At 52.6% G+C, this 15305-nt stretch overlaps 1 protein-coding gene across 11 annotated transcripts in view; it reads right to left on the bottom strand.

Annotated features, from left to right (window-relative positions):
• The window catches only part of IQCE (IQ motif containing E), a 45188-nt gene that overhangs the window by 21288 nt on the left and 8595 nt on the right, over window positions 1-15305 (bottom strand). For 6 of the 11 annotated variants that reach the window (XM_073886348.1, XM_073886349.1, XM_025863795.2 and 3 more), the window contains 9 exons: window positions 13259-13387; window positions 12562-12696; window positions 11586-11656; window positions 7396-7509; window positions 7220-7270; window positions 4294-4364; window positions 3197-3269; window positions 2951-3000; window positions 1384-1547 (listed from right to left, as the gene is read on the bottom strand). In XM_073886348.1, coding sequence (XP_073742449.1) covers window positions 1384-1547; window positions 2951-3000; window positions 3197-3269; window positions 4294-4364; window positions 7220-7270; window positions 7396-7509; window positions 11586-11656; window positions 12562-12696; window positions 13259-13387 — 858 coding nt within the window. Of the gene's footprint in view, window positions 1-1383; window positions 1548-2950; window positions 3001-3196; window positions 3270-4293; window positions 4365-7219; window positions 7271-7395; window positions 7510-8423; window positions 8468-11585; window positions 11657-12561; window positions 12697-13258; window positions 13388-15305 lie in introns of those variants that run through there. The other 5 variants (XM_073886350.1, XM_073886356.1, XM_073886351.1 and 2 more) reach the window with 5 other exon arrangements.

Genomic DNA, 15305 nt, shown 5'->3' with positions numbered 1-15305 from the left:
GGCAAGGGTTTTAAGAGACATACTTCACACAACCACCCCGACGGCCCCTTCGGCCCGGACCACCCATCTCAAGCACAGCCTGCGAGTTTCCCTTTCCACAGCCGGCAGCAAAGCCGGGGGACCCCCACCTGGCAGGTCCTTATAAGCCAAAGAGTGCCTCCCTGCGAAGGATTCTGTCCCCCACACCGCAGCGCTGTCCCTAGTGGAGCATCCAGTTCTGATTCTACCTGTCAGGCCTGGCCCCATCAGTCCAAGATGATCCTTCTCAAGGTCACCCGCCTCCCTCCTCCCAGCACTTCCCTCCGTGGTGCTCCTAGCTCCGCCGGCCACCTCGCCAGCCACCGGCAACTGCGCTGTGGGCTCACCCTCACCGGTCACCCTCTGCGCACTGCCGAGTCGTGTCGGGGGCTGCACCCCAGGCCCGCCTCTGCTGCACTCACTCACGGGTGCTCTGAATCCCACCCAGGTCCTCTGTTGGCCGGGGACCACCTGCCGAAGCCTCCGCCCTGAACTCACTGATATGTCCTGTCTCCACTTGGACCCCTATTCCACACCACAGACTGGACCCGTTCCCTTGCCCCAGACCCGCTCCTCTCTGTCACCTCCACCTCAGTAAGGGACACCCATCCTTTCGGTCCACTCAGAGAAAAGCCCTGGAGTCTGGCTCCTCCCTTCCCTCAGAGGCTGCACCTGATCTCCCAAAGGTATCTGGAACCCGGCCACCTCTCAGCCCCGCGGTGCCACCCTGCTCCGGGTCGTCAGCAGCCCCTGCGAGGATACCGCAGAAGCCCCGTCTCCCCACAGTCCACTCAGCACAGAAGCTGGTCTTTTCCCCCCGGCCCAAACCCCAGGGGCCTGAGCACGGCCTCCACGGTCCTGTCCTGCACCTAACCCCGTGCCTTCTGTCTCACCGCCACCACCCTCCCACTGCCGCCACAGGCGGGGCACGCTGGCTCTGGGGCTGGCTGTCCCTCACCTGTCCCAGCTCTGTCAGCTGCCCTGTCCCTGACAGCCCTACTCACAGGTGCACACCCCACTGCACCCGACACTTGCGGTCTTCCCTCTGCATTTTGCTCCCCGGCACTTGCTACCACCTGACCCGTGCCCTCCAGGACGATGTCACCCCCACGAGGGGTGTCTGCTTCCGTTCCCTACTCTGCCCCACTCCCTGGAAGGGTGCTTGGCACACAGCAAGTGCTCGTTAGATTTTGGAAAAAATCTTAATGTCGCCTGGCAGTATGTGTCTGCATTTGTGGCGGCTGAACCAGGGCCTCGGGGGCCGGACAGGACGCTCCCACAGCCTCCGCCCGCGTCTTCCCTCAGAGAACACGAGATGCGGCCTCTCCTGGAGCGTCCCTCCGCAGGTGGCTCCAGGGACGGTACCCTTCATGGTGGAGACGGTGGGGGAGTTGCTCAGCACGCGGTCCAGATCTTCCTTCAGGCTCTGGTTCTCTTCCGTGAGCTCCTGGACGCTCCGGGACAAACTCAGGAGGGCGCTGCTCACTTTTTTCTGCCTTTTGAGGCCCATTTTCTTCTCCCCTGGAGTCCTGGGAGTAACAAAGCCAAGGGCTAGGTTTGAGTTCCTAAACTGGCTTCATAAATGCCTTAAAAGAGGGGTGCGCGCACGGCAGCCTGTCCCTGGCTCAGAGTGGTTTCTACAGGTATTTGCATCGCATAGGGAACACAGACTTTGAGCCCCCAGGAAGCAAACTGCTATCCCCCAAACTGGATTCCATCCTCATTTGTAAGCCTGTGGAACAAAATACTGTATTTGATACTAGTGATATATCTTAAACCGCATCACTAGAAAGTGTGTGAGAACTCGCTTTCTGTCGTTACATAAATACCTGTAGAATGATTTTGCTCCTTATCCCACAAAGTCTAACATACAGCCAGTCCTCACTGTTCAATTTCTGTATTTGCCAATTTGCCTACTTGCTAAAACTTATTTGTAACCCCTGAATCGATACTTGGGGTGCCTTCGTGGTCGCCCAGGGACACAGGTAGGGGCGGAAAGCCTGAGAGGCGAGTTCCTGGCGGGGTGTAGGGGTGGGGGTGGGCTCTGCCTTCCCTGCAGTCCCCACGTGCCCCCCAAGCGGCACCTCCACCATCTAGTGAGTGCTATTTTCCCACATTTGCGCTTTTGTCAGTGGTCTCATGGTTTAAAACAGCCCCCTTCAGCACAATGCTCAGGGGCTGCCCCGCGTTCCTAATCGCGAGAAAGCACATGTGTGCGATGCTGCTCCAGGCATCAGCAATATCTACTAAATAAGCTGTCTTTAAACCAGAAACACACACAGAAACAGGATAGGTGATGATGTTGTGACCTGAGGCTCGCAGGAACCTACTCTGCATGTCCCCCAGGGGTGATGGCTCCGTATTCAAGCAGGTCTGTGTTGGGGGACACTTCACAGAACATACCTCCTGGGAACAGCAAGGATCAACTGTCCTTTATAGAAAAAGCTTGCCAACCCCAAAAGGGAAAAGGGAAGGCTGTGCCTGGCACAGGGGGAACGCCTGATACACGTTCGCAGCTCAGTGCTAAGGCCAGCGACCTGGCCAAATCTGTGATAACGGAATCTTCGAGATCAGGAAACCCTGATGTCTCTCCTAAGAAACTCCTTTGGGGAAATGAACCCGTATTCTTTGTACTTGGTATTAAAGGTCTTCTTGAAAAGGAAGGCCTGCTTTCAACAACAGCGCTAAGTGTATGTGAAGCTGTTCCGTAGTAGGAGCTAAGGACTCGATGCGCGGAGAGCTGAACATGCCGTGAGGCCACTGTGAGGGCATGTGTGTAACTGTCCCAAATGGAAACACGTGCACTCGAGCCACGAACACACCACACAGGTGCTGGCTCCAAAGAGAAGGGCAGTGCACGCCCCTCCCACATAACGCCTATGTTACTCTTAGGACCAAACACAAAACGTGGCTCCCGAGGACATGATCGTACTTCTTTCCTGCAGTTTCAGAGCTTGCCAAGAGAGTCTGGAGACGATGAATCTGTAAATACCAAATTAAAGCACATTACAATAGAAAATGAGCATGAAGACATCCCCTGAAAAAAAGCCGTAATCAGATTCCTGATTTCTGCCTAGTGGCTGCAAGTAACACTGAGTTGCTGAGATTCCCGTGCAAGCTAAGGGTCCCCAGGGTGCAGCAGGATGACCGCCCCCACCCCCTGGAGAAGGCCACGCACCTCCTCATAGTAAGTCTCCATGGCAATCCTCATCTCTTCCAAATTAGTGGTCTTCATATCAGTCTGCAGTTTGCTAGAAACCCAAGTTCAGAGTTAACACGGCGTGCTGGCACCCCCAGGGCAGACCAAGGACAAGAGTGCTTCCCGGAACATCAGCCAAGGAAGGGCTTCGCAAGAGAAGCGGGCTGGGTGGGGAGCCTTGTGGACTTGCGCCGAGACCCACAGGAGGACCCTCTCCCATCCTCAGGACCCCCTCCGTGTTGGACCGGCCACCTCCAGGTGCGGTAACAGACGCCCTAAAGCTATTCCTTACTAAGCAGGAGGCTTTCTGGGAAGACGCGAAGTGACTGGGAAGGACCCAGTACCCCGGGGTGAGAACAGCTGCTTCTGGGGGTGGGCAGGGGAGCATCCCTTCCCTCCCGTAGCACCAGCACCGTTCTCCCCGCCCTCAGTCTGCCACAGACTTCACATAAAAAGCTCTAGCAGACAAATGAAAGTACAGTTACAGAGTTCAGGAGTCTGAAACAGGAGAAATCAGCAAATAATCAAAATGTTCACAGTTGACAGTTTCAGCAAGAAACCCAGCAGGAGGAGGCTGTTGTACACAGGGGAGACCGGGGCAACAGAAGGACTCTCCTCTGCATTACATTACTGGGGGGATGCGTGCGCAGCCACCCCGGAGCAGCACCAGGACGCCGCGGGAGCAGGGCAGGCAGCTGGCTTCCTAGCACCGAGGGCTGGCATCAAGACCACAGACCCAGGGCACATCATCAGGCGATCCTCAGAAGACCGAGGAGAGAAAGCGTTGCTTAAATGCACCAGGGACAGGAAAAGAGATGAAGGGAGGATACCATTCCCGGTGACGTTTGGACAAGGGTTAGTACAAAGAAGCAGCTGGGACAGGGGACATGGGACAGAGGGTGGTGGGGTGGGGACTGAAGCTGCGGTCTGAGCAGACAGAGCAGACACTGGTACTAGAGACGAGGCAAGGCGAGGGACACGCGTGCTGGCTCCAGCCCGCGGACGGTGGGGCGAGGCCTCGGTGACCCTCCAGAACCCGCTGCCCCCACCCCCACCCCCCGCCAGCGCGTCCGTACTTAATCACGTTGTCTTTCTCCTTGCACTGCTGCTCCAGCTTGAGGATCCTCTGCTTTAGCCCGTTAACAACCTGCCAATCGAACGCCAGCACATCAATTTGACTGCTTCCGTGTCCTCGACCTCCCCCTCCCTCCGGACACTCAGACGGTCCTGACCCCAGGCTGCCAGCTGACCCTGCAGCACCCAGACATCCTCCCCCCCCCTTAATCAATGGCTTCTTTTATAGTCTCTAGGTGCAGCGAAGAGAGGGCCAACTGTCGCACTGGCTCAGTGCAGGGTGGCACGGGTGGGAGCGGGCAGGGCCAGGAGATGTGCCTGCAGGTGCAGAGCCCTCCGCTCGGCTGCGTTCCACACTTCCGAGACGAGAGGCACCACCAGCACTAGATACAAAGATCCCCAACCCTGACCCGCCCCGGGCAACTGCGTCCACAGTATTCCCCTGGGGTGAGCAGAGCAGACAGAGGTCTGAAGGAGCCCCCTCCACTGCTCGTCCACCTCATGTCTTCTATTAATGTATCACTCTGGGAGATAGCACCCTTATGCTTCTGGAAGACTATCCTTTTCTTTCTTCTTGAGTAGCCAAACAACTTTTTAATTGGATTTTAAGCAAATTTTCAATCATATTGGTAATACATGAATACATCTTCTTGTAAAAAAATTAAAACATTATAGACAGAACTATGCTCCTTCACCTTATTCCTCTCAACTAAATATTGTTCCCAACTGAATCTGAATTCTCTAGACCTCATTACAGGGATGTGTACCCATCGACAATCTGTCAGTCTGTTGTGTTTGCAGAAATGGCATCCTACCACACACAGTCTGCAAGTTGTTATTTTCACACCACACACGGCCTTGGCGTCTATCCCTTTTGTGCCTACAGATCTCAGTGATTCTTACACAGTACGATCATTTGGTGTAGATACCCATCCCTCTCTTGATGGACATTTAAGCTGCTAATACAAACAAGCCATCAGTAGACATCCAGCCCTCCTCGTGCACGCGTGCAAACGTCTCTTGAGGGGAGATGGTGACCAGCACAAGTGTCCAATCACAAGATGCAGTGACTCTGAGGGGCGATTTGGCAGCGGGTATGAAAGTAGGAACAGTGCATTCCCGAGGATCTAGATTGTCTTTTAATCAACTTTAATAATAATAATAATAATAATAAACCCACAGCAGGGCGCCTGGATGGCTCAGTTGGTTGAGCCTCTGACTCTTGGTTCAGGCTCAGGTCATGATCTCAGGGTTGTGAGATTGAGCCCCACGTCCAGGCTCTGCACTCAGCGCAGCAGTCTGCTTGAGATTCTCTCTCTGCCTCTGCCCTGCCCCCTGCTTGCACGTGAACTCTCTCTAAATAAAATCAATAAAAATCTTAAAAAAGAAAAATCCCACAGCGTTAGAATAAAAATGCAAAAAGCCCTTCGTCTACGGTATGCATCATTTACATAATTCTAGATCCTCACCTAAATTAACCACACAGACGTTTCTGAACATAGCCATACTGTTTTATATTCTTTAAAAAATTTTTTCTGAAGGTGTATTTTAATGTAGTGTTATTCTACTTGTAACGGTTCTCTTCAGTGTCCCCCTCCAGTTGGGCAGCTATAAACACCCTTGTGTGAAAGGCTTTTTATACTGGATCTTCTCCCGCAGACAGAGCCCAAAGAGAGCAGCACTGGACACACGACGGGCACGACTTCACGGACCATTCCTCGGCTCGGTCCCGCCGACCCCAAACGCAGTGTCCGGCTCGGAGCACGTCCGCGCGCTCCCAGGCCTGCCGACGCCGGTTCCGATCATCTTACCCGTGGCAGTTCAAGGGAACGTCTTCACTCAAGTGTGCGCCGCGGGCTAGTGGTGGGGACCCAGGCAGGTGCTGCCTGGCTGCACGGGGCCTGTGGGCTCACTCCGAACCAACCTGGGCGAATCTCTTAACCTGTTTCCGGATTTTAGAACATGGGGATTGGGTCCCTATCACAAAACAATCCAGTGAGATCACGTACGACTACACAAGGTCTAGGAGCTGCTACTCAACTAAGAATGCTTTCCTTGCGGAAACACTCGATGTGTTCTAGGCCCTGAAAGTATTTCCTTTGTGCGGTCGCAGGGGCAGAGCCAGGCTTTAAGCACTCAACGCGGGGCCGACGGCTTGCTCTCCGTGCAGGCCAGCACCTGTCCTCTCCAGGCTCGGGGCAGACGACTCTGTCGCACCAATTCACATCCACCCCGCTCCCCCGTCACACGGATCCAGTTCCCGCTGTCATCTCAGGGGTTCTGTTATAACTTTGAGGTCACCAAACCCAATAATCACCTCACTAGTGTTATTAATTCCTTGTGTTCAACGATCTCAAAATTGCAACCCTTCCAGTTTTCTTTTTGCATGTCGCCTTTCTAAGTAAAGCTGCTCCCCGGACTCAGGAGGCTTGTGGGGATACACTTCTGTCCACCCGCGGGGGCTTCCCGCCATGGCACTGGTCACAGAATGGTGCTGTTGCCCGTCCCCCGCTTCACTCCGTCCTCTACGTGCGGTGTGGCCCCACAGCAGTGGTGGCGTGGAGGCCGTAGGGTTAATCCAATCCCGCTTGGTTTCTGTTTTCACTCAGCGTCACTGGTTCAGCACAATGTGTGTGTCTCGGGTGTGGCGGGGGACGCCCCCACTGGGACCGCTGTGCCCTATAATGTACCTCCTGCCCCGCGCGGAGCCCGCTCAGCCTCCCCAGCGCCCCCAAGAGCGCCCGCAGCATCTTCTGGTAAGCCCTCTGAGTCGGCTCCGTGGAGACTGGGCTTGGGCAGTTCTGGGCCCTCGCTCTCTGTCAATCCTCTCGTACGACTGCGTTAGAGGAGAGGCAACCCTCCAGCGTGGGCTGTTTGGAACTCAGATTTCAGTGGGAGGTTATCTGTGCTGCCGGCGACTGTACTCACCCAGCCGGCATCAGGCCTTTTCTCTGCCAGAGTCCGAACAAAATCCGGGCCCTGCGGTAAGCAGACGGAGAGATGAAGACACGGGCGGCGCGGCCTCTCCCCCCGACAGCCTGAGGAATGGAGCCTGTGCCTTCCCAGCCCGCGGCCGGGCGCCGCCACGCGGGGCCACAACTTACTCGGGATGGGTCCAACAGCTGCTCTATCTGCCGGTCCTTTCTGCTATTTTCCTCTTCTAGGCGCCGAAGCTTTGTTCTCATGAGATCCACATCACTTTTCTGCATGTGCAATGACTGAAGGGAAACAGAACCACACACACGTACACCCGTGCACACACGTGTGCACACGAACATCCAGGTGAAACACCAGTCGGAGCAGACCTTGCAAATGGCCCGGTGCCCAGTCAGGGCCCTGTGTGTGTCGTGGGGGAAGGACAGCTGCATGTCACGGGAAGGAGTCCTGTGGGCACCGCCAAGTGAGCCTGCGTCTGTCACAGCATGTGTCGCTAGGACTCGTCAAAGGCTAACTAACGTCCACTTAAAATCCTTGTCCTCTGCTAGGGCCCAGGGGATCAGAGCAATGGCCTCACAAGTTTTCACCAATCTGTGGTGAACTGAGGAGAAAAGACCATGCAGTCAATTTCCCACTCAACTGAGCTGATTCGATCCCAAGCTGCCCTGTACTTGGAAACCTCTTCCGTTGCCTCGTTTGGACTTACATCACCCTTTTATGAAAGGGTGATGGCAGGATATTTTTCATTTTTGTTTTTCATGTCCTCACTTGAAAAAGCTCTCTCCCAGGCCGTGGAACCCCAGAGCGCGTGAGGCTCAGCAGCACTCACAAGCCACAGGGGGCAGCGCCCACACGGTCAGCCAGTGGTCAACCAGCTTCCAGCATCAGCCCCCAGCTGGACTAGCCAGCTATCCTGGAAACACCCTTCTCCTTTCCGGGCACTTGTGGTGTCCCAGAAGAGAGATGGTGTCTGAAAAAAACCACCACCAGTCAGCCGACTCAAAGCATGCACCCGCGGGGGGAGGCCTGGCAGGTTGGCGACGTGCCCGCGGTTGGCCAGTGGCGCTCTGGGGCACAAGACATTCCTGGCACTTGGTGAGGGTTTAATCAATAAGTCAGTTCATGCACAGTTATTGGGAAGGAGAAGAAATCGTATCATGGGAATTCTGCTTCTGAAAATGGGGGGTACACTCACTGTTCCCTGTTCCTCCTGCTCTGTACAGTGAGAAACCTTGGACACTATATGGGAGGCAAACATAATGAGGCTCAGAAAGGTGGAGAGAAGAAGCAGACTAGCTCGGACCCAAGAGACAACCGCAGAGTCCCCCCTTGTGCCTCACATGCCCTCAGTGGAGTAAAGGGGAAAGCCAAAGCCTGGATGAGCCCACGGGCACAGACAGGAAAGCCTCCTCTCCCCAGCAGGAAAGGGGAGCCTCACCAGGCAGAAAACTTACAGACAATAACGGCTCCACCTCGGGCAGACCCTGCAGAACGGGGAGCATGGCCCCATCCCTGCCAGCGAGGACTGAGCGCGGAGCCCAGCCCCCACCCCCACCAGGCCCTAGCAAGACGCCCTGCCCCCTCCTTGCTGGGGGAGAGGGGTGGTCGGAGGAGCCCTAGGGGAGGGTAAGGTCTTTACCGTCCAGGGGTAATGAGGCCACACAAATAAAATGGAAGACTTAAATCCTAATATACCAAAAATTACATTAAATATAAATGATCTAAACAAACCACCTGGAAGACAGAAACCGGCAAAGTAGATTAAAGAAACATGACCAATTGTGTTGATTTTCACGTAGTGAGATAGGAGACAGAAATAGAAGGATGGAAAAAGAGACACCACTGCAACATTGACCAGTGAAAGCGGGAGTGGGTCCATAGTATCAAACAAAGCGGATGTCAGAGAACAGACACGGGTGTCACACAGTGACCCTAAGGGCTAATCCACCGAGGACACAGCAACCCTAAACGCACATACACCCAACAAGTGACAAAACTGGAGGGTAGGCCAGACCCACGGGCACAGTGGGCCTTCAACACCCTTCCCTCAGCGATGAGCAAGCAGCTGGACAGAGAGCCAGCAGGGGTGCAGGGGAGCTCACCCTGCCACCCCACACGGGCTGACGGCCTGTACACGACACCCTGCCCGGCAGCAGCACACACACTCTCTACCCAGGCCCATAGCACAGACGCGAAGACACTGCCCGGGCCACGCGGCCAACCTGGACACACAAGAAATCAAACTACACGAGGTGTGTCTTGTGGCCACAATGAGTCAGACTACAAGTCAGCAACAAAAACAACATGAAAATCTTTACACTCTCAGACTTAACGACACAATTCCAAATAATCATGGGCCAAAGGGTCTTCAGGGAATTAGCACATCAAAAAAGTATAACATCAAACTTCGAAGGATACAGCTGGACCAGGGCTGGGTGGAAGGAGCCCCTGGTATGGGCCACCCTGGAAGGCTCCCAGGGCAGGATGCTGAGTGGAAAATGGCAATCTCAAGAACTCACATACTGTGTAATTCCATGTACAGAACATCGTCCGGATGCCAAAATTATAGAGATGGGGAGAAACGTCAGTGGTCACCAGGAGTTAGGAATGGTGAGCGGGGAGGGAGACAGGTGTGACTACAAAGGGGCAGCTTGAGGGGCAGCCTGGGGGCAGCACGTATGTTGACCAAGGTGGCAGGTACATGACTATACACATGTGGTAACATGGCACAGAACTGGACATGCACACGGCGCCCGTGTCCACGTCCTAGTTTTGATACTGTGCTGACAGGTGGGGGAGATTGGTGCAGGGGACTGTGCTACCTCTGCCACTGCCTGGGATGGTCTACACCCCGGGACCCTGGCTGAGTGCCAGGCTCCCTGGCTCCCTGGGACGGTCTACAGCCCCGGACCCTGGCTGAGGGCCGGGATCCCTGGGACAGTCTACACCCTGGGACCTTGGCTGAGTGCTGGGCGTGGGGTGGAATACTCGCACAGGTACTTTGCTGAACTTTTCATAGCTACCCTGTGAAACTGCACCTTTATGGTCCCCATTTTTCAACAGGAAACTGAGGCAAAATTTGCCATAGAAAAACGACTCTGATGCTCAAGATCCCAGAGCCACGGAGTCATGGAAGTGAAATTCTCCTCTCTCTGCATTTAGAAGCCTAGGCTGATTTTTTCCAGATGCCTGTGATGGTAAGTTTGAATAAAGTCAGTACAATTTTTCCCAGGGACCCACTTCTAGCCCGAAGAAGATCCAAGAGTGCTACTGCAGTGATGATGCAGAGTTCAAAATAAGGGTTCTCCCCACCATATCGCCGATAAGCAGTTGCCCAACATTTGCTTGCAATTTCTGAGGACAAGGGAGTATGGGGGCACGGGCGGCACCTTCACTGCTGGGCCACTCCCACGGTAGCACAGTCTCTTGGTTCTACCTGACATCCGAGCATCCGGTCTGGCCCGACACAAAAGCACTGTGTCTCGTACACAGCGGCCCAGACCAGCCTGCTCCTTGCAGGCTCCTCACTATATGGCCGTGCCCTGGGGGTGCTGGCTACCCACACCCTGTTTAACCTCTGGTGCCCAGACGGGCCGTGGTCCCCCCGATACGGCTCGGCTGGAGGGGACAGTGGGGCTAGAAAGAGACTAAGGTTATGGAAGGGAGCGATCCCTGGCCTGTTCTCTAGGGGCACGAGAATGTGTAAGGGCGGGAAAGAACAGTGTGGCCGTCGTGGTTATGGTGAGGGTGACGCAGATGACGGTGATTCATCTCAGTGCAGTTCGCACATCAGGGAGTGGGAGATGGCACAGGGCAGTAAAAGCAGCCTTGGTCTTGGGAGGCGGATGGCCTTGGTGGAAGTCTTCATTCTGCTACTGGTTGACCTTGGACAGACTACTACCTTGTCTGAGTCTCAAGGTCATCACCGGCTAACCGCGTGCGCTCCCTCAGACTCCTGTAGAACTCCATCGAGTGAGGGCACGTGGAACGTCCGGGTCACACAGAAGACACACACACACGGGAGGCTCCTGATAACAACGACACCAGTGACCTTACCCGACGCCAAATCTCTGTGCGGAGGGACTGTGAGGTCAAGCCCGTGTTTCCCCTGACTCCCTGCCATGCTGCGGGAGCAGAGCAGAGACGGCACCGACACACGGGGGAGGCTTCTCCCGCAGCTGGTGTGAGGTGGGCCACCCCACTTCCAAGGCACCAGGCCCGGCTTCGAACTCGGGCGTCCCTTCGACGCTCATGTTCTTTCCGTGCAGACATGTCAGCACCGACCCTGACTGTCCCAGCTGTCCTTGCAGAAGGCTCTCGCTATCCAAAACCAGCAAGGGACAGACAGAAACATTACCTTCTTCAGCTCAATGATCTCATCATACATGTCTTCCTTCTCTCTGTAGACCAGGGTCCCGGGAACATGACCTGGAGGGCAACACGCAAATGTCTGAAAAGATCATCTCAACAGCAGAAAGAATTCTTGGCTGTACCTTAAGGAAAACCTGGAAGTTGATAAAATTACCCTTTTTAAAAAAGGAGGATTTTAAAAAAAAGGAACAAAAATACTTCAACATTTTTAGCCTGACCACAATACTTCCCCCAAATTAAGGAGACCAAAACTGATAGCCATACAGAAAGATAAAGCGGGAGGAAACGGAAAGGTGTGAACCCAGGGCTTACTTGCAGGAAAAGGAAAGAAGGGGTCAAAGGAGAAGTGGTATGTTCAGATTTTAAAGAACAAACAAAACAAAAAGACAGAGAAACAATACCCTTCCCCATGTCCAAACAGTGAAGCACACTCTGGTTTCAGAGTGATACCCAATATACCGAGACTCTAAAACATTCAAGCCTAAAGTAGAACTCAGAGCCAGCCAACACAGGAAGGGGGTCAGCTCGGGGTCACAGCGACAAGGGCCCGCCGCGCTCCCGGCGGAGGTCTGCAAGGACAGCAGGAAGAGCCAGGCAGGAAACGTGGCTGAAGACCAGGCAGGAAGACAGACACAGGCAACAGAGCCAGCTTTTCGGGTGAGACATGGGCTTTTCCTCATTCGCAACTGTTATTTCTAAGATTGTGTATCCAAAAGATTTCAGTATGACTCCGAGTTCAGGGAGGTGGGCCCCATGGGAGCCTGGGAAGATGCCACTGTCCACATTAGGAAAGCTACTTTCTAGAAGGGCAGAGTGGACCTGCAGGACCCCTGTCCTCTCTCCATGACCTCGTAGGGACGGAGCCAGCACAGGAAGCCCCAATCTCACTGAGTCAAAGCAAATCCCACACTCTCCCTCCTGCTTTTCCTTACGTGTGGCCTTGTCACCATCACCATGCTCACCATTGCTGGCAGAACGCCTGAGATGTGACCTCTTCATTCTTAAAGCTTCTGTCAGATAGTCGGGCGTGCTGCTGGGGGGGTTGGTCCGTGCATGCTCCAAGGTCAGGTCTGACTTCAGGGGTTGGGTCAGACTTCCTGGTTTGAACGTGCATGGATTTAACACGACAGGTACACACAAACACAACGGGAGGTTTTGCCTCTAATAATCAATCTTCCTGGGCGGAAGAAAGCTTAAGTCAACCAGCAGATAGTGGCAATCAGTGCTTTGCTGATAAATGTTCAATAAGCAGCTCTCAAGAGACAAAGGAAGCCCAGATTTGTAGCATCTGCCTATTTCCCTGGTATGAATATTCCCACCATGTCCAATTTCAAGCTGTCAGTGTGCCATAGACCAGCTCACAAAATTCCTAGAAATGGAACCATTGGCTCGTGCAAGCCGGTAGGAGTTGTCTCCAACATGCCGGGCCAGCCGTGCTGAGACATCTTAAGACTCAAAGGGACACGGTGTCACACACGCAAACCGTCAGAAACTACACTGCACATCAACGGAAAGGTTACGAGGCTCGACGTCTTTGAGAAGATTAAAAACAATGTCATTCAAATAAGTCATATCACAAACTCTATCTTAAATCACCACCCGCAATTCCTAAAACTCTCCTGTGGAGCAGGAAAGGTCTCTGTCGGAGCAACCACGTACCTTGATTTGAGCTTCCCAGCCACAGCTTCTGTGGGGTTAAGGACATTCTGTTACCAAGAGGCATGCTTGCTACTGTCCTCAAAGATCTCCAGGACGCCACTTTTCTCGGCTTAGAGTAATAAGGTGACTCTAGAAAGTCAACATACAGTTTCAGAGGTGCAAGAGATCAATGCCCCCTCAACATAAGTGTCTTAGAGAGACAAAAACAGTACCATAGAATATTCACAAGACTATTGTGACAAAAGTAAAAAACACAGTCATGATATGTATATATACTTACATTTAAAAAAATTTTGTTATAAAGACATAACGTAATGGGAAATTTATCTAAAAATGCAAATCCATAATTCCACCAATATTTGACGTTTTACGACGCGTGTGTAGCTCGACACTGTCGCGGTTAGAGTCAACACAATTTTGTGTCCTTTATACTCGACACTGTAAAATACTTTTCATTTTGCTACACAGTGACATAAGCAATATCAAGAACTTAATATATTAAAAAATCTAGAAGAAATGATAAAAAATTTACCTTTCCAGGACATTTTTGATTTTGTTATCAAAACAAGGGAAATATTTTAAAGTCCTTTTTTAATCTGGAATTTCATCTTTTTAATTATGGAAGATATAGCAAATTTATGTGAAAACTTACTCATAAAACATGCTGATAATTAGCAAAGAAATGTCTGTCTAGAGCAGGTCCTGAAAACCTAAGTCTAATATATTTAATTTTTTAAAAAATTTCTGTTTTTTCCATGGCTTCAAAATTTATGAGAAATGTCCCATTATTATTTAGAACAGGAGAATAAGGACTCACTAGACCCAGATGCATTTTTGCTCACCCGGACAGCTGAAGGCCTTCCAAACTTTGTCCATTTAAGGGCTCACTTTAAAGTAAATTCGCAACCAGGGAAACAGCTCCCCAAGTAACATTTCCCTCCTAAATGTATGTGATTCATCAATGAATCGTAAGAATTCCTCAGGAAACGTGCACGCACACAGACCAAAGCAGGAAAGGCAGAAGGAAACGGGCTGGGAAGCACGTTGGTGAGCAGGGCGGCAAGCACCCAGCCCCCCGCGCTCTGGAAGCTACAAACCCACGTGGATCTGGCTTAGGCATTACAGAGCCACACTTGTGACGTGAACAGGACACGCAGTCACTGCTGGCATGGCCCAGGAATCCAGACAGAAGCGCAACCCCTCAACACATGCTCCAAAAGCCGTGAGGGAAGGGGGCCTCGGAGCTGAGACCTGGCCAGCCAGAGTGAGGGGCAATGCCAGCCCAGGCAGAGAAGCACGAGAGCGCGGGAGACAGGACATGCAGGTCAGTGGGGAGCAGGGCACCCCATGATCAGTGCCAGTGCAAGACGACACTCCCCGCCAGGCTGCCAGGAGGAAGCGTGGGGAGATGCGGGGCCGCTGAGGTTCGGCAGCCCCCTCAAGTTGTGATTTGGGGGTTCTCACCATTGTAACTTACACGAAACACAATTCAGATGTTTACAGAAATCAAGATAAAAACGATTTGATTATTACTGGTTTAAACACTCGAAATGCTGACTTCCGGTAAGAATAACGAAAGACGCTGCGATCCTTACCTTCGCCACCTTGTAGCCACGAAGGACTTAACACAAAATGCTTCTAAAACTAGAAGGTTTAAAACACAAACACCACACTTTCACATCAATTCTGTTTCCTCCATGGAAGGAGAGCAAGGACATCAAAAATCCAAACTGATAGGTGCTTTCTCTCTAACGTTTATATTTCTTTGTAATAGAAAACACTCTTTCCTTGGCAGGAATTATCCTTCTAATTATGTTTTTCTTGGGCTAATATGAAAGTCCGCTGGTATTCTCTGAGTGCGTCATACACGTGACACGGTGTGTTTGAAATGTACACGCATGTAAGGAACATAGGTACAAGTGTAATAAAGTCAGGGATGGCCTCAGGTTTTTGGCAAGCAAAAGGAAGCCAATCCAGGATTTAAACTTTGTCATAAAGACATTCCTAAGCATAAAATTCACATGTGGCTCACCACACTCTAGAGCAA

The sequence above is a fragment of the Callorhinus ursinus genome, unplaced genomic scaffold (assembly GCF_003265705.2).
Source record: "Callorhinus ursinus isolate GAN/ISIS: 27379988/994484 unplaced genomic scaffold, GSC_fseal_2.0 scaffold70, whole genome shotgun sequence".
NCBI classification, from domain to species: domain Eukaryota; kingdom Metazoa; phylum Chordata; class Mammalia; order Carnivora; family Otariidae; genus Callorhinus; species Callorhinus ursinus.
The sequence above is the reverse complement of the archived record's forward strand: the minus strand, read 5'-3'. Positions and strand labels throughout refer to the sequence as shown.